The sequence below is a fragment of the Salmo trutta genome, chromosome 33, assembly GCF_901001165.1.
Source record: "Salmo trutta chromosome 33, fSalTru1.1, whole genome shotgun sequence".
NCBI classification, from domain to species: domain Eukaryota; kingdom Metazoa; phylum Chordata; class Actinopteri; order Salmoniformes; family Salmonidae; genus Salmo; species Salmo trutta.
This window is the reverse complement of record NC_042989.1, coordinates 4,722,436-4,743,378: the sequence shown is the minus strand read 5'-3', so window position 1 is coordinate 4,743,378 and position 20,943 is coordinate 4,722,436. Positions and strand designations below refer to the sequence as shown.

The 20,943-nt window shown below is 43.0% G+C and overlaps 1 protein-coding gene across 1 annotated transcript in view; it reads left to right on the top strand.

Moving 5' to 3' along the window:
* The window catches only part of slc25a21 (solute carrier family 25 member 21), a 36,316-nt gene extending 19,245 nt beyond the window's left edge, over window positions 1-17,071 (top strand). Inside the window, exons 4-8 of the mRNA XM_029729572.1 lie at window positions 4,690-4,797; window positions 5,170-5,334; window positions 10,414-10,595; window positions 11,509-11,561; window positions 16,038-17,071. Coding sequence (XP_029585432.1) covers window positions 4,690-4,797; window positions 5,170-5,334; window positions 10,414-10,595; window positions 11,509-11,561; window positions 16,038-16,099 — 570 coding nt within the window. The 3' untranslated portion in view covers window positions 16,100-17,071. The remainder of the gene's footprint in view (window positions 1-4,689; window positions 4,798-5,169; window positions 5,335-10,413; window positions 10,596-11,508; window positions 11,562-16,037) is intronic.
* Window positions 17,072-20,943: the final 3,872 nt, after the last annotated feature.

Sequence of the window (20,943 nt, the reverse complement as noted above, 5' to 3'; positions counted from 1 at the left end):
TGTTCTGACATTTCACATTCTTAAAATAAAGTGGTGATCCTAACTGACCTAAGACAGGGAATTTTTACAAGGATTAAATGTCAGGAATTGGGAAAAACTGAGTTTTTAAATGTATTTGGCTAAGGTGTATGCAAACTTCCGACTTCAACTGTATATACTGTATTCGCGACAGCTCATCCTAATATACCTAATACTGTACATGCACTACATGGCCAAGTATGTGGACACCCCTTCAAATTAGTGGATTCGGCAATCTCAACCACACCCGTTGCTGACAGGTGTATAAAATCGAGCACACAGCCATGCAATCTCCATAGACAAACATTGGCAGTACAATGGCCTATACTGAAGAGCTCAGTGACTTTCAATGTGGCACCGTCATAGGATGCCACCTTAACAACAAGTCAGTTCTTCAAATGTTTTCCCTGCTAGAGCTGCACCGATCAACTGTAAGTGTTGTTATTCTGATATGTAAATGTCTAGGAGGAATAACTACTCAGCCGTGAAGTGGTAGGCCACACAAGCTCACAGAATGGGACCGCCGAGGGCTGAAGTATGTATCGCGTAAAGATCGTCTGTCCTCGGTTGCAACACTCACGACCGAGTTCCAAACTGCCTCTGGAAGCAACGTCAGCACAAGAACTGTTTGTCGGGAGCTTCATGAAATGGGTTTCCATGGCCGAGCAGCCGCACACAAGCCTAATATCACCATGCGCAATGACAAGCATCGGCTGAAGTGGTGTAAAGCTCGCCGCCATTGGACTCTGGAGCAGTGGAAACGCGTTCTCTGGAGTGATGAATCATGCTTCACCATCTGGCAGTCCGACAGACAAACCTGGATTAGGCGGATGCCAGGAGAACGCTACCTGCCCCAATGCATAGTCCCAACTGTAAACTTTGGCGGAGGAATAATGGTCCGGGGCTGTTTTTCATGGTACGGGCTAGGCCCCTTAGTTCCAGTGAAGGGAAATCTTAACGCTACAGCATACAATGACATTCTGGACGATTCTGTGCTTCCAACATTGTGGCAACCGTTTGGAGAAGGCCCTTTCCTGTTTCAGCATGACATTGAGATGTGTGGAAGAACTTGACTGGCCTGCACAGAGCCCTGACCTCAACCCCGTTAAACTCCTTTGGGATGAATTGGAATGCCGACTGTGAGCCAGGCCTAATCGCCCAACATCAGTGCCCAACCTCACTAATCCTCTTGTGGCTGAACAGAAGAAAGTCCCTGCAGTAATGTTCCAACATCTTCCCAGAAGAGTGGAGGCTGTTATAGTAGCAAAGGGGGCACCACCTCCATATTAATGCCCATGATTTTAGAATGAGATGTTCGACGAGCAGGTGTCCACATACTTTTTTACAATTTTCTTTCCAAATGATATACTGTCTATACACACACCATGTATTTATATTCTTGATTCTCACACATGCTCACTCTAATACAGTGCCTTCAGAAAGTATTCATACCCCTTGACTTATTCCACGTTTTGTTGTGTTACAGCCTGAATTCAAAATGTATTAAATATTGTATTTTTTTACCCATCTACACACAATAACCCATAACGACGAAGTGAAAACATGGTTTTAGAAATTTGAGCAAATTGATTGAAAATTAAATACAGAAATATCTAATTTACATAAGTATTCACACCCCTGAGTCAATAATTCGAAGAAACACCTTTGGCAAAGATTTCAGCTGTGACTCTTTCTTGGTAAGTCTTTAAGAGCTTTCCACACCTGGATTGTGCAACATTTGCCCAATTATTCTTTAAAAAAAATGTCAAGCTCTGTCAAATTGGTTGTTGACTATTGCTTAGGTAACCATTTTCAGGTCTTGCCATAGATTTTCAAGTAGATTTAAGTCTAAACTATAACTCGGCCACATTCACCGTCTTCTTGGTACGCAACTCCAATGTAGATTTGGCCTTGTGTTTTAGGTTATTGTCCAGCTGGAAGGTGAAGTCATCTCACCAGTGTCTGGTAGAAAGCAGACTGAAACAGGTTTTCCTCTAGGATTGTTCCTGTGCTTAGCTCCATTCCATGTATTTGTTATCCTGAAAAACTCCCCAGTCCTTAACGAATACAAGCATACCCACAACATGATGCAGCCACCACTACGCTTGAAAATATGGAGAGTGTTACTCTGTAGTGTTTGTATTAGATTTGCCCCAAAAATAACACTTTGTCTTCAAGACAAAAAGTTAATTGCTTGCAACATTTTTTGCAATATTACTTCAGTGCCTCGTTGCAAACAAGATGCATGTTTTGGAATATTTCTATTCGGTACAGGCTTCCTTCTTTTCACTCTGTCGATTAGGTTAGTATTGTGGAGTAACTATAACGTTGTTGATCTATCCTCAGTTTTCTCCTATCACAGCCATTAAACTCTGTAACTGTTATAAAGTCACCATTGGCCTCATGGTGAAATCCCTGAGCGGTTTCCTTCCTCTCCGGCAACTGAGTTAGAAAAGACGCCTGTATCTTTGTAGTGACTGGGTGTATTGATACACTATCCAATGTGTAATTAAAGAACTTGACCATGCTCAAAGGAATATTCAATGTATTTTTTTTTTTACCCATCTACCAATAGGTGCCCTTCGTTGTGAGGCATTAGAAACCTCCCTGGTCTTTGTGATTGAATCTGTGTTTGAAATTCACTGCTTGCCTGAGGGACCTTACAATTACCTGTATGTGTGGGGTACAGAGTGTGGCGGTTCTAGCTAAAACTATATAAATATAAAAATATATACAAAAATAAGACTCAGAAATATCAAAAAGAAGTAACAAAGACAAATAGAAACAAATGTGTGTGTTGATTTGGCACTCGAGCATCAATTCATTACCCATCACCCAACACTGTCAACCAAGAGTCAAGACTAAACCAGCTCACCTTGGTGGTGTGCAAACAGGTTTTATATTATTCTTAACCATTTCACACAAACCAGAAAAAAATGCAACAACATGTCTGTGAAACTATATATGCACAGTATTATGAATGAATTGTGGTTTATTTGGTAGCATTTCATAGTGTGACTGATTTTACTAATTGCATTAGTACTGTACAAAGTTAGAGGTGCGCTATTTGATAGATTCCCCCGCCCCCCCTACCTCGGGCTTACAGTGGGGAGACCTGAGGTCAACCTACCCCGGCCCCCTCCCCATCTCGTACTTCCCAGGCAGTAGCCTGCCTAGCTCACAAACTAGAATCAGGGTGCCCACTCCGACAAGGTTAATTGACCCACAGTCCCACACGGTGACATCATATCATTGGCGTGACGTTCAAATGAGCGATAGAAAACCGATCATGCAAATGTCACCATTCCAACATTTTTGGTGCGGGTGCTCTGTGCCGCCCTGGGCGGCTGCCCATGTCGCCTATACCTAAATCCGCCACTGGGTACAGAGATGAGATAGTCATTACAAAATCATGTTAAACACTATTACACACAGAGTCCATGCAGCTTATTATGTGACTTGTTAAGCAAATCTTTACTCCTGAACTTATTTAGGGTTGCCATAACAAAGGGGTTAAATACTTATTGACTCAAGACATTTCAGCTTTTCATTTTTTATTCATTTGTACAAAATAAAAAAATAAAAAATGCCACTTTCACGTTATTGGGTATTGTGTGTGTGCCAGTCACCAAAAATCTAAATGTAATCCATTTGAAATTCAGGCTGTAACACAACAAATTGTGGAATAAGTCAAGGGTGTGAATACTTTCTGAAGACACTGTCTATCTACTTGTATTGTTATTTCTTGATTCTTGTTTAGATTTTTAGATTATTTGTATTGAGAGTGATTTTTATTGTATTTGCGAGACATTCTACTGCACTGTTGGTAACATAAGCACTTCTCTGCACCTGCCATAACACCTGCAAATATGTGTACGTGACCAAGAAACGTTGATATGATGCATGCACACACACACACACATCATGCGCTGGTCTTTTCCCCACCACACAGGCTCGACACACATTGACCACCGTTCGCTGTACGTCAAGCACACACTTAAGTACTTCATGCTAAATGTCCATTCGATTGGACTGTTTTACTTTTCTGGAGAATCAGTCGCTTCACCCCTATACTCTTCCACCAGTCGTCTTGGGCTTTTTCCCCTTGTCTTTGAAAGTGACAACTTCATCCACCTGTCCAACAGTTCTCTTACAAGAACAGATCCGCCTTTGCGTCCTCCTCATCCGTCTTCAACGTCTATGACATCCGCCTCTCCTTTCTCTCGCTCGCTCTTTCATTCAGCCCCTTCTCTCCCTCTGCTCCCTCTATCCACCGCTTTGTTGGCTCTTTACATTTGTAGACGTGGAACAATGGCTGTCACAGCATGACTGAGACTGATGTCCTATGTCCGTGTGTGAGAGAGACTGGTTTCTGTCAAAGCCGTATGCCCTGTATGCCACGAAGCTTTCAGTTGTACTGTTGTCATAAACACACTACTATGCTCACAATGTAAACCCATATAATCCATCTTATACTATATATCTTAGAAACAAATATGCCCTGTACCTTTCCCTGTGGCTACCTGCCCTTCTCTGTTTCTCTCTTCCCTCTGTCCTTTTCCCTCCCTGTTGATGTGGAACTTGAATCTTGTATTTCACTCCCGTACGTCTCCCTCTTTAACCATCTCCCTCTTTCTCTCCTGCTTTCCCCCTCCCTTCCTCTCTCCCCAGGCTCTGTCAGTAGCAGGTCTAGGGTCAGGTCTGACCGAGGCATTGGTGGTCAACCCATTTGAAGTGGTCAAAGTCGGCCTGCAGGCCAACAGAGATTCTTTCCAAGTGGTGAGATTCAAAAGCACTGTTTAATAGGAACTTAATACACTGCAATATCTCACTGTTGTCACTTACGATGGGCCGAATCCTAACTTGAGATCTGCATGCTTAACTTGCCCTTTACCGTTGATGTTTATCTTGGCAGTAACCATTGCCACCGATGCATGGTTTTGCGATAGTCGAGTTAAGGATTCCACCCTTATAGTGGATCTTTGCTATTCTCAGTCATTGACGCGTGCTCCCATACGGCATGCAGCCTTCCATGTGTCCTTGAGGTCGTTTTCTTAACTGTTTATTTTACTCTCATAAAGTGGAACTATTCTATTCTCTGTCATTGACATTGTGCTCTTTTCTTCTCTTCCTGACCTTGCCCCTATACAGCAGCCCTCCACGTTTGCCCAAGCACGGAACATCATCAACGCAGACGGCTTTGGCCTGCGAGGGCTGAATAAAGGGTTAACGTCAACCCTGGGGCGCCACGGTGTCTTTAACATGATCTACTTTGGATTCTACTTCAACGTCAAGGACGCCATTCCTGCCAGCCAGGTATCAGGAGATTGGATTGAATGTGCCTGTCTGTGTTGTTGCTGTCCTGGCCTGTATCTCTGTTGTTTTTTTCCATAGACTTTCTGTTTTTACACCAAACAGACCAAGGACTTTTGACTTTCCTTTACGTTAGATCAGTTGAATGTAACTGTATGTGTACAGTTTTTTTGTGTGTTAAGTTGTATTGTAGGTCATAGACTATACATTCCTAAACCAAACTGACCAGCCACCAAGTGACTTTCCCTTACAGTAGATCTAATTGTTATGTCCTGTCCATAGACAAAGCCAGGCCTATTAATCACTTTGAGAGCCTTTCAAACAGCCTCTCAGTCTAATATACTGGATAAGTGGCTCTCAGCCACTTAACAGGCCTGTGAAAATACAAATTTTATGGCAGTTGGATTGGTTAGCCATGCTCAAATTACAACAGTTGGATTGGTTAGCCATGCTCTAGGTACTACAGTTGGATTGGTTAGCCATGCTCAAATTACAACAGTTGGATTGGTTAGCCATGCTCAAATTACAACAGTTGGATTGGTTAACCATGCTCTAGGTACTACAGTTGGATTGGTTAGCCATGCTCAAATTACAACAGTTGGATTGGTTAGCCATGCTCTAGGTACTACAGTTGGATTGGTTAGCCATGCTCAAATTACAACAGTTGGATTGGTTAACCATGCTCTAGGTACTACAGTTGGATTGGTTAGCCATGCTCAAATTACAACAGTTGGATTGGTTAGCCATGCTCTAGGTACTACAGTTGGATTGGTTAGCCATGCTCTAGGTACTACAGTTGGATTGGTTAGCCATGCTCAAATTACAACAGTTGGATTGGTTAGCCATGCTCAAATTACAACAGTTGGATTGGTTAACCATGCTCTAGGTACTACAGTTGGATTGGTTAGCCATGCTCAAATTACAACAGTTGGATTGGTTAACCATGCTCTAGGTACTACAGTTGGATTGGTTAGCCATGCTCTAGGTACTACAGTTGGATTGCTTAGCCATGCTCTAGGTACTACAGTTGGATTGGTTAGCCATGCTCTAAGTACTACAGTTGGATTGCTTAGCTATGCTCTAGGTACTACAGTTGGATTGGTTAGCCATGCTCTAGGTACTACAGTTGGATTGGTTAGCTATTCTCTAGGTACTACAGTTGGATTGGTTAGCCATGCTCTGGGTACTACAGTTGTATTGGTTAGCCATGCTCTAGGTACTACAGTTGGATTGGTTAGCCATGCTCTAGGTACTACAGTTGGATTGGTTAGCCATGCTCTAGGTACTACAGTTGGATTGGTTAGCCATGCTCTAAGTACTACAGTTGGATTGGTTAGCCATGCTCTAAGTACTACAGTTGGATTGGTTAGCCTAAGTACTGCAGTCAGTGAGGCAACTGAGAGGAAGGAAAATTAGAGAGGAGTTGGGTAGAGTGCCGCTAATACCTCGTCTGTTTGCTCTCTACAACATCCTCAGAGGTTCACGTTACACATCCGGCGTAGAGGGCCTGATTCCCAAACAAAAGTACATTTTGTTGAATGGAAACGTTACCATACGCCAGCCTGTTCACCGTGTATAAACTGGAGACAGCATTAGGTCTGTGTCCCAAATGGCACCCTACCTCAGATATTGTGCACTACTTTTGACCAGGGCCCATAGGGCTCTTGTCAAAAGTAGTGCACTACATCTGGAATAGGATGCCATTTGGGATGCAACCTAGATTAACTTCCATGGACTAATTGAAAGCAGACAGTGTATTATTATTTCAGGAGGAAGTTAGTTCTACAGTGGGGTAGATGTGGAAGCCGTATAACTGAAGCTTTCTTTTATTGGGTGAATTCACCCCAGGTCTGCATGATTCTGGCATTTATGGATAGTTATTATCATGCGTGAACTGTATTAAAGTGGTCATAGAGGGAAAATGACCACTTCTTAGGCTTGGTTATCTTAGGTTCTGAGAGTGATCCTTTGGGGAAAACCAGTCATATCTCTCCATGTAGGAATTTTTCTACTGACTCAGAATGGCTGGTAATTAGACGGAATCATTATGAGATGGAAAAAGGGGGTCATATAAGTCTAACTATGCATTATAACTGCATCATAATGCATTATACCTACCTGCAGGCTTGGCTGGAGTTGAGGCTGTATTAGGTGAAGCTCAGACCATTGTGTAGTTACAGGACAGGAAAGATATAACCTACTCCAGCAGAGACAGACTGGGCTGATTATTGAACCACTTCAAAAGCTTTTGTTAGGAGGGTGAGCAATGAGCATCGCAACTCAGTCGTGTCGGCAGTCAAATTCACTGTGCCACGTTCATGTGCATTTGAATGGGCTGTTCCTAACACAATGCTATCAGAAGTGAATGTGTGAGTTGGTGCTTATTGTAGGTACATGTTGGTGTACAGAGGCCAGACTAAAATGTAACCTCCTCAGTAACTAAACCGTAACCTCCTGCTTGAGTACCCCAACTCTTTTATGAGTACCGGTACTGTAAAACTAAAACGAGTACCGGAAATTTTTATTCCACTTCAAGCAGTTCCGTACTCCACATTCTACTTTAAAAAAAAAACAACTCTAAGATGATCTGTTATTTAACTCAGCAGCACTCAGTGTCCAGATCTTTGACAAGATACAGGCTTGTCCAGGGCCTGCGTTTCTATAGGCTTCTGTCATTTGTAAAAAAAATATATATATCCTGACCAATTAACCTTCAGAGTTCCCTGGGACGACCAGGACTTCTCTCTCTGGTACAGTAATACACACACACACACACACACACACACACACACACACACACACACACACACACACACACACACACAGTAATACCCCTGTGCTGCAGAGAGAGTCAATGCCCAATTAGACTAAATTGTCCCCATATGCCTCCGCCAGTCTGCCTGCATGAACCCTGTTTATAAATCCTCTCTCTCTTTAGCAAGCGCACAAACAGACATGTGCTTCAGCCAATCAGAGAGGTGGAAACTGCAGTCAGGAAGCACTAATTTGCCCCCTGCTACCATAAAATGATCAAGGTTTTCATGCCAGCTTTGCTTTGCAATCATATGCATGAGTCAGAGTCATAGCTCTCTCTCTCCAACCCCCCCCACCCCACACACATTGTCCTTACATCTATCCTGTTGGGTTGGATTTAATCACTACACCATCGAGATATATACAGTTGAAGTAAGAAGTTTACATACAACTTCGCAAAATACATTTAAACTCAGTTTTTCACAATTCCTGACATTTAATCCTAGTAAAAATTCCCTGTCTTAGGTTAGTTAGGATCACCACTTTATTTTAAGAATGTGAAATGTCAGAATAATAGTAGAGTGAATGATTTATTTCAGCTTTTATTTATTTCAACACAGAAGTTTACATACACTCAATTAGTATTTGGTAGAATTGCCTTTAAATTGTTTAACTTGGGTCAAACATTTCAGGTAGCCTAACACAAGCTTCCCACAATAAGTTGGGTGAATTTTGCCCATTCCTCCTGACAGAGCTGGTGTAACTGAGTCAGGTTTGTAGGCCTCCTTGCTCGCACACGCTTTTTCAATTCTGGCCACAAATTTTCTACAGGATTGAGGTCAGGGCTTTGTGATGGCCACTCCAATACCTTGACTTTGTTGTCCTTAAGCCATTTTGCCACAACTTTGGAAGTATGTCTGTGGTCATTGTCCATTTGGAAGACCCATTTGCGACCAAGCTTTAACTTCCTGACTGATGTCTTGAGATGTTGCTTCAATATATCCATATAATTTTCCTACCTCATGATGCCATCTATTTTGTCAAGTGCACCAGTCCCTCCTGCAGCAAAGCACCCCAACAACATGATGCTGCCACCCCCGTGCTTCACGGTTGGGATGGTGTTCTTCAGCTTGCAAGCCTCCCCCTTTTTCCTCCAAACATAACAATGGTCATTATGGCCAAACAGTTCTATTTTTGTTTCATCAGACCAGAGGACAATTCTCCAAAAAGTACGATCTTTGTCCCCATGTGCAGTTGCAAACCGTAGTCTGGATTTTTTAGGGCGGTTTTGGAGCAGTGGCTTCTTCCTTGCTGAGCGGCCTTTCAGGTTATGTCGATATAGGACTCGTTTTACTGTGGATATATAGATACTTTTGTACCCGTTTCCTCCAGCATCATCACAAGGTCCTTTGCTGTTGTTCTGGGATTGATTTGCACTTTTCACACCAAAGTACGTTCATCTCTAGGAGACAGAACGCACCTCCTTCCTGAGCGGTATGATGGCTGTGTGGTCCCATGGTGTTTATACTTGCGTACTATTGTTTGTACAGATGAACGTGGTACCTTCAGGCGTTTGGAAATTGTTCCCAAGGATAAACCAGACTTGTGGAGGTCTACAATTGTTTTTCTGAGGTCTTGGCTGATTTTTTTAGATTTTCCCATGATGTCAAGCAAAGAGGCAGTGAGTTTGAAGGTAGGCCTTGAAATACATCCACAGGTACACCTCCAATTGACTCAAATGATGTCAATTATCCTATCAGAAGCTTCTAAAACCATGACATCATTTTCTGGAATTTTCCAAGCTGTTTAAAGGCACAGTCAACTTAGTGTATGTAAACTTCTGACCCACTGGAATTGTGATACAGTGAATTATAAGTGAAATAATCTGTCTGTAAACAATTGCTGGAAAAATGACTTGTGTCATGCACAAAGTAGATGTCCTAACCGACTTGCCAAAACTATAGTTTGTTACAAAGACATTTGTGGAGTGGTTGAAAAACAAGTTTTAATGACTCCAACTAAGTGTATGTAAACTTCCCACTTCAACTTTAGATATCACTATTTCTTTCTTTCATATAAAACAATGACCTGGAGCAGGCAGATTATAAAATAGAAAAAGATGTCCAGGCAGATAAATGAGAGGGACATACACGGATACAGCTGCAGCACAAACCTCTGTCTCTTTAGTGAACATCTCTATCTCTCCCCCTATCTCTCTCCCATCTCTCACTCTTCCATGTCTCGCTTCTTTGTCCCTGTCTCACTTTCTCTTCTTTGTCCCTGTTTCTCTCTGTTCTATGTTTCTGTCTCTCCCTTTTCCCCTATCAGGACCCAACCCTGGAGTTCCTGAGGAAGTTTGCTATTGGCCTGGCCTCAGGAACCATCTCTTCCTGTGTCAACATTCCCTTCGACGTGGCCAAAAGCCGCATCCAGGCTCCCCAGCCCATACCGGGAGAGATCAAGTACCGGACCTGCTTCCAGACCATGGGCCTGGTCTACCGGGAGGAGGGGTACGTATGGAGCACTGAAGTCAGGGGGGTTGCCTCAGCCTGGACTCCAACCCGGGTCCAGCGACTCAACCCCTTAGCCATTACGCCAAGAGATCTGAACCTCTTGATGGGGTTCCTAGGTGTTGTTGGGTCGACTAGTGTATTGTCTGGGGCCTAGGGGGGGCTGATGCTGCTGTAGGCGTGGCACTGACTCACTGCTGCCTTTTCAGGAGGGAGGGAGGGAGGAAGGGGGGGGGGGGGGAGAGAGAGAGAGAGAGGTCTACTCTCAGCCCACTCCGTCCAGTCCCCATGCTCTAACACAACACAGTCGCAGCTAATTAGTGGTCCCTATGGGAGACGTCGTTAAGGCTGTCCTAACGAGCCGCGCGGCGCTCCGCGGGTCAATCTAATCAGACAGAGGGGCAGGGAGGAAGTGGGTCGAGCCTTATTAACGCCATCAGTGGCGGGGGTAGGGGAGCAGGAGGCGTAGTGTGGGACGGGGGAGGGAGGGGTGACGGGTGAGGGAGCAGGAGGCGGCCAGCGCCAGCCAGGAACACTGATCACCTTGAAAACATTAGGGTTAGTGCAGATAGTAGGTATACCCTTAAGTTACACTACACTAAACACCAATGGCTATTAGTGTGCTCTCTCTCTTTCTACCTGACCTGCGAGGGAGACCGAAACCGGGCAGGCAGCCGCATCTGCTAAGCCCAATAACGCCAACACTCGCAATTACACACACATGTTCGCGCATTCATGCACACACACATACACTCACACACACTGTACAGGGATTTAGAATAAAAGTTATCCCAGTATTATTTATTTTTAAAAAGTAATGTTATATTTTTTTTTCTTAGGATATGAAAGTACTAAGACATCATGCTACTGCCTCTGTCATTTCTCCAGATGTAATAATATATTATTTCTCCAGATACTTGGCGCTGTACAAAGGACTGATCCCCAAGATCATGAGACTCGGACCAGGTGACGTTCCTACAACTATTCAATTCACTTTCTTCCCAAACGTTTGGTCATTACGGACTGAGAAATAATAATATTGCATTTTTACCAGAGGAGCAATGTTTTTGGTAAAGACAAGTATGCTATTTGTTACAGTGCATCTTGAATGTTTTGGCTTATTTGAGATGTAGCCTGCGTCTTCGTCATATCACTAAATGAGAAGTTGATTATACTATATTCTAGATATTTTTTATCTAGATGTGGTCTTTGCTAATGATAGCCTAACCCTTATCTTGGTATAATAGTTATTACACAGCATGTCCTTCTAAAAATCCGTCTGGCAACTCCATAGGGCTGGGCGGAATACAGTATTTTACGATTTACCGGTATTGACGCACGGACCGGTTTGGGTTTTTACTTTACCCTCTACACTGAAAAAAGATATAAACGCAACATACAATCATTTCAAATACTTTATTTTACACATGACTGGGAATACGAATATGCATCTGTTGGTCAACAGATACCTTAAAGAAGAAAGTAGGGGATGGATCAGAAAACCAGTCAATATCTGGTGTGACCACCATTTGCCAAATGCAGCGCGACACATCTCCTTCGCATAGAGTTGATTGTGCCCTGTGGAATGTTTTCCCACTCCTCTTCCATGGCTGTGCGAAGTTGCTGGATATGGGTGACGTCTTGTGAGTACGCAGGCCATGGAAGAACTGGGACATTTTCAGCTTCCAGAAATTGTGTACAGATCCTTGCGACATTGGGCCGTGCATTATCATGCTGAAACATGAGGTGATGGCGGCAGAAAAATGGCACGACAATGGGCCTCAGGATCTCGTTACGGTATCTCTGTACATTCAAATTGCCATTGAAAATAGAATTGTGTTCATTGTCCGTAGCTTATGCCTGCCCATACCATAACCCCACCGCCACCATGGGGCACTCTGTTCACAACGTTGACATCAGCAAACCGCTCACTCACACAACACCATACATGCTGTCTGCCATCTGCCCGGTACAGTTAAAACCGGGATTCATCCTTGAAGAGCAAACTTCTCCAGCGTGCCAGTGGCCATCGAAGGTGAACATTTGCCCACTGAAATCGGTTACGATACCGAACTGCAGTAAGGTTAAGACCCTGGTGAGGACGACGAGCACGCAGATGAGATTCCCCGAGACTGGTTCTGACAGTTTGTGCAGAAATTCTTTGGTTGTCAAACCCACAGTTTCATCAGTTGTCCAGGTGGCTGGTCTCAGACGATCCCGCAGGTGAAGAAGCCGGATGTGGAGGTCCGTGGTTACACGGATGTGGAGGTCCGTGGTTACACGGATGTGGAGGTCCGTGGTTACACGTAGTCTGTGGTTGTGAGGCCGGTTGGACGTACTGCCAAAGTCTCTAAAATGATGTTGGAGGCGGCTTATGTTCGAGAAATGAACATTAAATTCTCTGGCAACAGCTCTGGTGGACATTCCTGCAGTCAGCATGCCAATTGCACGCTCCCTCAAAACTTGAGACATCTGTGGCATTGTGTTGTGACCTTTTATTGTCCCAAGCACAAGGTGCACCTGTGTAATGATCATACTGTTTAATCAGCTTCTTGATATGCCACACCTGTCAGGTGGATGGATTATCTTGGCAAAAGAGAAATGCTCACTAATAGGGATGTAAACAATTGTGTGCACAACATTTGATAGAAATAAGCTTTTTGTGCATATGGAACATTTCTGGGAACTTTTATTTCAGCTCATGAAACATGGGACCAAAACTTTACATGTTGCTTTTATATTTTTGTTCAGTGTATAACGGTATTTGTTAAATGTGATACGCCGTGTGTAACGTCCATTTTTATAGTTTACATCGCTACTTGAGTCATCTCTCTCCGCTCTCTCTCTCCATGCCTCTTTCCGCACAGACCTAACCCCGCCCCCGTCACTCAAGTAGATAATTTGTTGCTCCTTGACCATGAGACACTTGTGTTCAGTCTGCATGGTCAATGCAGCACATACAACAATGTTGATGACAACGATGCTGTTTTCACTTTGCTTCTTAATATAAATCCACTTGTGTTCTATAATTACACTTAGTTTGTGTCTCTCACATCTGCAAACAGCTAGTTTGTCTTTTCTTAGCAAGTTCTGCCTAAATCTTGTTAGACACTAATGCTAATTGCTAGTTACTTGTGTATGTTACATTAAAACTTGAAACTGGTGTACACTTAAACAGCATGTTGTTTGTGCAACAGTATCTTCTAAATCAAAGAGGAATACGCAAAGCATGAATATGTTAGCTACATGAAGTAGCTAAGAGAAAACATTCAATTTAGCCAAAGATTATAGGGTCCCCAAGGAAGCACTTATCAACACTTTGGTTCCTACCCTGTCACAATAACTTCTCCCTGGCATTTTTATTCGTTGTCATGTCAAACAACACTGTATTTAAAGTGCCCACTATTATATTCTAACTATAGAATTAGAATAATCATTCTATTTCCATGATTCAACAGTTCACCTAAATATTTCGCTCCAAATCACAATTGTAACTTTTGGTTATAAATAAGGCCTAGATTGTTTGTCCATATCGTGCAGCCCTACATGGCAGTGTGTAAATGATATCAAATGAGTTCAGGAAATGCAGAAATTGATGAAAAATTTTGAAAATGATTTTTGGTTGAAATTTAATTGAACAGTATAAAACAATGGAGAAAGTCCCATTGAAATCACTTAGAATGTACAGTGCCTTTGGAAAGTATACAGACTCCTTGACATTCTCTTTTTTTTTACATCACAGCCTTATTCTAAAATTGATTAAATTTTAAAAATCCTTAGCAATCTACACACAATACCACATAATGACAAAGCAAAAACAGGTTTTTAGAAATGTTTGCAAATGTATTTAAAATAAAAAAACAGATACCTTATTTACATAAGTATTCAGACCCTTTGCTATGAGACTCGAAATTGAGCTCAGGTGCATCCTGTTTCCATTGATCGTCCTTGATGTTTCTACAACTTGATTGGAGTCCACCTGTGGTAAATTCAATTGATTGGACATGATTTGGAAAGGCACGCCTGTCTATACAAGGTCCCAGGTTGATAGTGATTGACAGAGCAAAAACCAAGCCATGAGGTCAAAGGAATTGTCCGTAGAGCTCCGAGACAGGATTGTGTCGAGGCACAGATCTGACTAAGGGTACCACAAAATGTCTGCAGCATTGAAGGTCCCCAAGAACACAGTGGCCTCCATCATTCTTAAATGGAAGAAGTTTGGAACCACCAAGACTCTTCCTACAGCTGGCTGCCAGGCCAAACTGAGCAATCGCGGGAGAAGGGCCTTGGACAGGGAGATGACCAAGAACCCGATGATCACTCTGACAGAGCTATATAGTTCCTCTGTGGAGATGGGAGAACCTTCCAGAAGGACTACCATCTCTGCAGCACTCCACCAATCAGCCTTTTATGGTAGAGTGGCCAGACTGAAGCAGTCTTCAGTAAAAGGCACATGACAGCCCGCTTGTAGTTTGTCAAAAGGCACCTAAAGACTCTCAGACCATGAGAAACAAGATTCTCTGGTCTGATGAAACCAAGATTGAACTCTTTGGCCTGAATGCCAAGTGTCATGTCTGGTGGAAACCTGGCACCATCCCTACGGTGAAGCATGGTGGTGGCAGCATAATTCTGCTGGGAGGTTTTTCAGCGGCAGGGACTGGGAGACTAGTCAGGATCGAGGGAAAGATGAATGGAGCAAAGTACAGAGTGATTCTTGATGAAAATCTGCTCCAGAGTGCTCAGGAACTCAGACAGGGGCGAAGGTTCACCTTCCAACAGGACAACGGCCCTAAGCACACAGCCAAGAAAATGCAGGAGTGGCTTCGGGACAAGGCTCTTAAAATCCTTGAGTGGCCCAGCCAGAGCCGGGACTTGAACCCAATCGAATATCTCTGGAGAGACCTGAAAATAGCTGTGCAGCAACGCTCCCCATCCAACCTGACAGAGCTTGAGAGGATCTGCAGAGAAGAATGGGAGCAACTCCCTAAATACAGGTGTGCCAAGCTTGTAGCGTCATACCCAAGAAGAGTCGAGGCTGTAATTGCTGTCAAAGGTGCTTCAACAAAGTACTGAGTAAAGGGTCTGAATACTTATGTAAATGTGATATTTCCATTTTGTATTATTTATACATTTGCAAAAATTTCTAAAAACCTGTTTATTATGGGGTATTGTGTGCAGATTGAAGAGGGGAAAAAACGATTTAATACATTTAAGAATAAGGTGGTAACATAACAAAATGTGGGAAAAGTCAAGGGGTCTGAATACTTTTCGAATGCACTGTTTGTGTTGCAACCCTAGGGTCACTCACTACTCATAAAGCAAATTGAGAACTTTTATTAATCAAAAACATAAAATAATATCAAATACCGTCATACCGTCCAATTATTTTTATAATTTGTAGTATTGTATTCATCTCTATGCCCCGTTGTCTCCTCCTCCTAGGTGGAGCTGTGATGCTGCTGGTGTATGAATACGTATCTGGATGGTTAAATAAGAACTGGTGATAAGAAGAAGCCCACCAGCATGCCTTAAGGTTCCCACCAGGCAGTTTACTGAAGCCCACCAGCATGCCTTAAGGTTCCCACCAGGCAGCCTATTAGGATGCCCACCAGGCAGTTTACTGAAGCGCACCAGGCAGCTGCCTTAAGGGGCCTGCTGTCTCAGGTTCCAACATCCACTGGTCTCCCTAAACCCTGTGACCTCCAATAGACTGTTCCAGCTAGTGCCCGTCCCATACATACAACCATAGTATGACCAGAGTACAACCATTGTACAACCAGAATGCAACCAAATTATGACCAGAGTGCAACCATAGTACAACCAGAAGGTAACCATAGTACAACCAGAATACAACCATAATACAACCAGAATACAACCGTAGTATAACCGGAATAGAACCATAACGCAAAACACTGATCTGTTATCCATATTACAGCCATACAACGTCCAAGCTCATCTTCCATTACACTCAATAATAATCCACCTCGACAAATCAAGGCCCTGCCTCATTTAATACACAAACATTATTGGGAACAACTTACACTTATAATACAATAGCCATGCATGCCATTACATACTGTGTGCATAGATGAGCCCTATATTGTATCTCGCTGCCATACTAATGTAAACCTATTTAACATACAGGGAATCCACTACAAACTATTACACACACACACAGCCACGGTGTTCCAAGACCAAATGTCCAGATTACACACGCACACACACACACCACAGTGCATTAATTCAAAGACGACTTCACATAAACGGAATCAAGCACAGGATGAAGCCTCCTGTAAAATTCTGCCATTTTTTGTACACATTGAATAGAAATGACAAAATCATCATAGAAGAGAGACTCGCATTGATATCTTGAAATAGTTTGTGATTTTAATGTCTTTTTTCATAGAACATATTTTTCAAAGTCCCTATGAAGCTGCCTACTTGTATGTGACAGATTAAAACGCATCAAACTTGAAGTGTGTGTTTGTGTGTGTGTGTGTGTGTGTGTGTGTGCCTGCGTGTGTGGGAGAGCGAGAGGGAGCGAGAGAGACGTGTGTGCGTGCATGCATGAGTGTGTGTCCCTGTCAGCCATAGAAGCTGTTAGCCAAGAGTGTGCCTTCATATCAGCCTCCTCTCTGGGTCTGTGGAACTAACTGAATCACTGGTGCAGCATAGCTTACAACAAGCTAAAATAACAACCTCGAGATATTCAAATATTTGAGCCGAGAATGGAGTCTACAACACACTCTCTCGTTCTGTTCTATATCTCCTGTAGGCGCTCTCACGCACACACACACACACACCTGTGGCTTACCCTGGATCCTTCTCCCCCCCCCCCCCCCCCCCCCCCCCCCCCCCCGGCAGCAGTCAACAGTAGGCTATGTTGAGTCAGGTTGCTATTTGACACTCATCATTAATGTTTGAGCTGTTCTCTGCCAAAATGGAAAGGCTCCCGGTTCTTTGCCCCGAGGCCCACTGTACGGTCGGTGATAGACCTAACAACTGAAAGGCTGTGGATGGATGGGATTTTAAATGCTTAACCTGTTCTCTTCGTAATGGAGTGTCGAGTGTGAATGCGTTTGTTAGCGTCTCGACTTCTTGCAACATGTGTTCGGTACGTGCGCCGGAGTAACGTAGCGATGCAGTAAGCTCCTCCCTCACACACGCATGCAAACTGCAACGCCTTCCCCCGTACTGAACGTATACCGCCACGCCGTTCTCCGTTCCTCACTCCCCCACCTGTGTAGGAATTCCTTGCTCTCTCTCGTCTGTCTCCAATGCTGACATGTCTTCCTCAGAATGGCCTATCCCCGTCTCCTCTTTGACAGCCGTGCAATCATGAGAAAACATACAGTAGCCTTGTCACAGCTTAAATGAAGTAGCAGTCTGTTTTTTTTTTCCTACAAGGCCACAGTGGATATAGAGGGAAGTGAAAGATGAAAATACTGCATCCACAGTATTTGTAGGCAGTGTTGGGGAGTAGGTAACTATATGTAGTTCGACTGCATTGTGCAGTAGTTTGGTGGTAGTTGAGCTAAATTCAAATCTGGGTAGTGTTTTCAGTAGTTCATAACTTTGTTTTGCCATTTAGCGTCGTAGCTAACAACTGTAACTACACTATACTTATTTTGCATAAGGAAAAGACAATGCAATAATTTCCTTTCTTTTTCGGCATCAAACTTGCCTCATTATCACTTGAAACATTTGTTTTTTGTGTGTGTTTTAATAGGCAAAATTACATTGTGTTAACATACAGTATGACCCCAAAGTGATTTGTTCTTGTAATTTGTAGTTTATGACATTTCAGATTTAAATATGATCATTTATCAATAAGTCGTTTAGCTGTAGTGAAACTGCTTTTTCAAAGTAACTTCAGTTAAGTAAACTATATATCTTTTTTAAGCGTAACTTTAGTGTTGCTTAACATTTTTCAGTGTGAAGTTATTGGTAGCTTGGTAAACTATATTTTCAAAGTAGCTTCCCCAATACTGTGTGTAGGAGCCACACTTTGAGTTTTACGGTAGTGTTCTGTACTGACATGGTTAAAAATGGAAGGTACACCTACCCTAGTCTCTGTTAAAGCATCATGCCACACACACACACACACACCAGATGTGCAGTGGTTTGGCTCCCCAGAACGGATCTGCTCATTTATAGTTTTTACTCACCTGTGTGTTTAAACATGCTGTTTTTAAGACACATAGAAAACAATCTGTCTATTGTCACCTTCCTTTTTTAAAAGTCCAATGAACAAGAGCGCGCCTAACCCCATGCATTTCTGTAGTTGTGTGTGTGTATGTAGCACCCTGCTTAGTGTTACTTTAGTAGACTGAGTGTGTGTGTATGTAGCACCCTGCTTAGTGTTACTTTAGTAGACTGAGTGTGTGTGTATGTAGCACCCTGCTTAGTGTTACTTTAGTAGACTGAGTGTGTGTGTGTATGTAGCACCCTGCTTAGTGTTACTTTAGTAGAGTGTGTGTGTGTGGGGGGCACCCTGCTTAGTGTTACTTTAGTAGACTGTGTGTGTGTGTGTGGCACCCTGCTTAGTGTTACTTTAGTACACTGTGTGTGTGTGTGCGTGCGTGCGTGCATTAAATGCGCTCTTAAGCCATGTATTCCAGTAGTAGTGTGTGTAGCACACTTTAGTTGGAGCTTGACTTGTTTCTGATTGCGTGTAGTGGAGTAAAGATAACCATATGACATTTGGAGGCAGACTCAACATCATTAATTAACAACATGTGTTTTCTCCCCCCCCTTCATTCTTAAAACGACAGTTTCCCTATTAGACCTCACTTCCATAACGTTTGACCTACATTATCCTGAAGAGTTCCCAGATTAGACTAAAGAGTACCCATAGTTTTACATCAAACTAGTTATGGTTGTTTTTCAAACATTTCTACTATTGTAAAGAGACTTTGGGTCATTGAAAAGAGTTATATAAGTCCCATGTATTATTATTACATTTTTTTTTTAAAGCATTGGCTTAATTTAACGTGGTTCTATTTTTTGTTTCGTTCCTATGAGCCAAAAGAACTGGACTTTGTCCAAGAGTGATGCGCGTTTTAGTTGTTAAGAAAATCCTGCTTCTCTTGTTTTAGTTGATTTGTCAGTGTACATCAACCCATACTGTGTAGCACAGCCAATCTGTTCTCATGTCTTAAGGCTGAACGCCGTGACTGGGTTGTTCTCCCTGTTGTTTGATGGTGGATTGAAGGGATTGTAAGTAGAGCTGGTACGGTGTGTGTTTATCTCACTAACAACACTACGATCCCAGAGTAGTAGCGTTGATCTAGGATCATCCCACCCCCCCATGCAATCTGTCATTGGGATCTAAAAGGCTAAACTGATCCTGAATCAGCACTCATACTGCGAGACACTTTATACATACGGCTCCTGATCATCTCACTGCGGCTCTGTGATGTGGCACACGTACGGTCAAAAACAACACTAGGATCCCTGATGCAACGGTCCGTGACCACTGGATGCGGGGGAGAGTGCTTTCCAAGTCAAATAAGCACCGGCCTGCAAAGGACAGAGGAATGTTTACACTGTCGCACAAACAGAGGGACTGTTTATGCTGTAACACTGGAGGGCTGGGCTGGTGGGGACTTGGGCACCCATCCCCTTTCCTTTGTGGCGCATATATAATAGGTTAATGTGAAATAGCTCCCGAGTTCCATCAAGCTTACACACACACACACATCTCTGAAACCTACATCCTTGCCTATGTAATATATTAATGAAGTATACTTTCTAAAAGAGCTGCCATGTTTCATCAAGCTCACACAGACACACAGACACACAAACACGTACACACCTCTCTGCAGCACAACCTCAGCCTGGTGCTGCTGGCCTGCTGTTTGCTAAGGACTTAATGAGTGTACACACTAGGTCAGGTGGCTGGTGACCTCACAGACCACAGGCAAAACAGTTTTTCTTTGTCGGTACTAGTCTCCGAGTTGGAGTGGAGGTCGGTTTGCTACTCCAACATACATACATACATACATACATACACTCTCTCTCCTCCTCCCTCCATCAGCCCCCTGATCAGACAGACACGATGCCATTAGAGGCACAAAAGGCTTTTACTTATACCTAGATGACCAAAACAGGTACCGAAACAGTGGCCTTGTGGTTAGAGTGCTTTACCCAGTCCATGGTTGAATGGACCTTCTGAACACCATCTTTCTTTCATGTCAAACATTTGAGACACTCGTTGAATCACTCTCTTTTGGTCACTTTTTACGCACAATATTCTCAGATCCATTGAGACTGAAAATAAACATGATTAAAAACCATTAGAAATGTGTATCTTAGAAAAAATGAATTTTAAACTACAACAAATAAA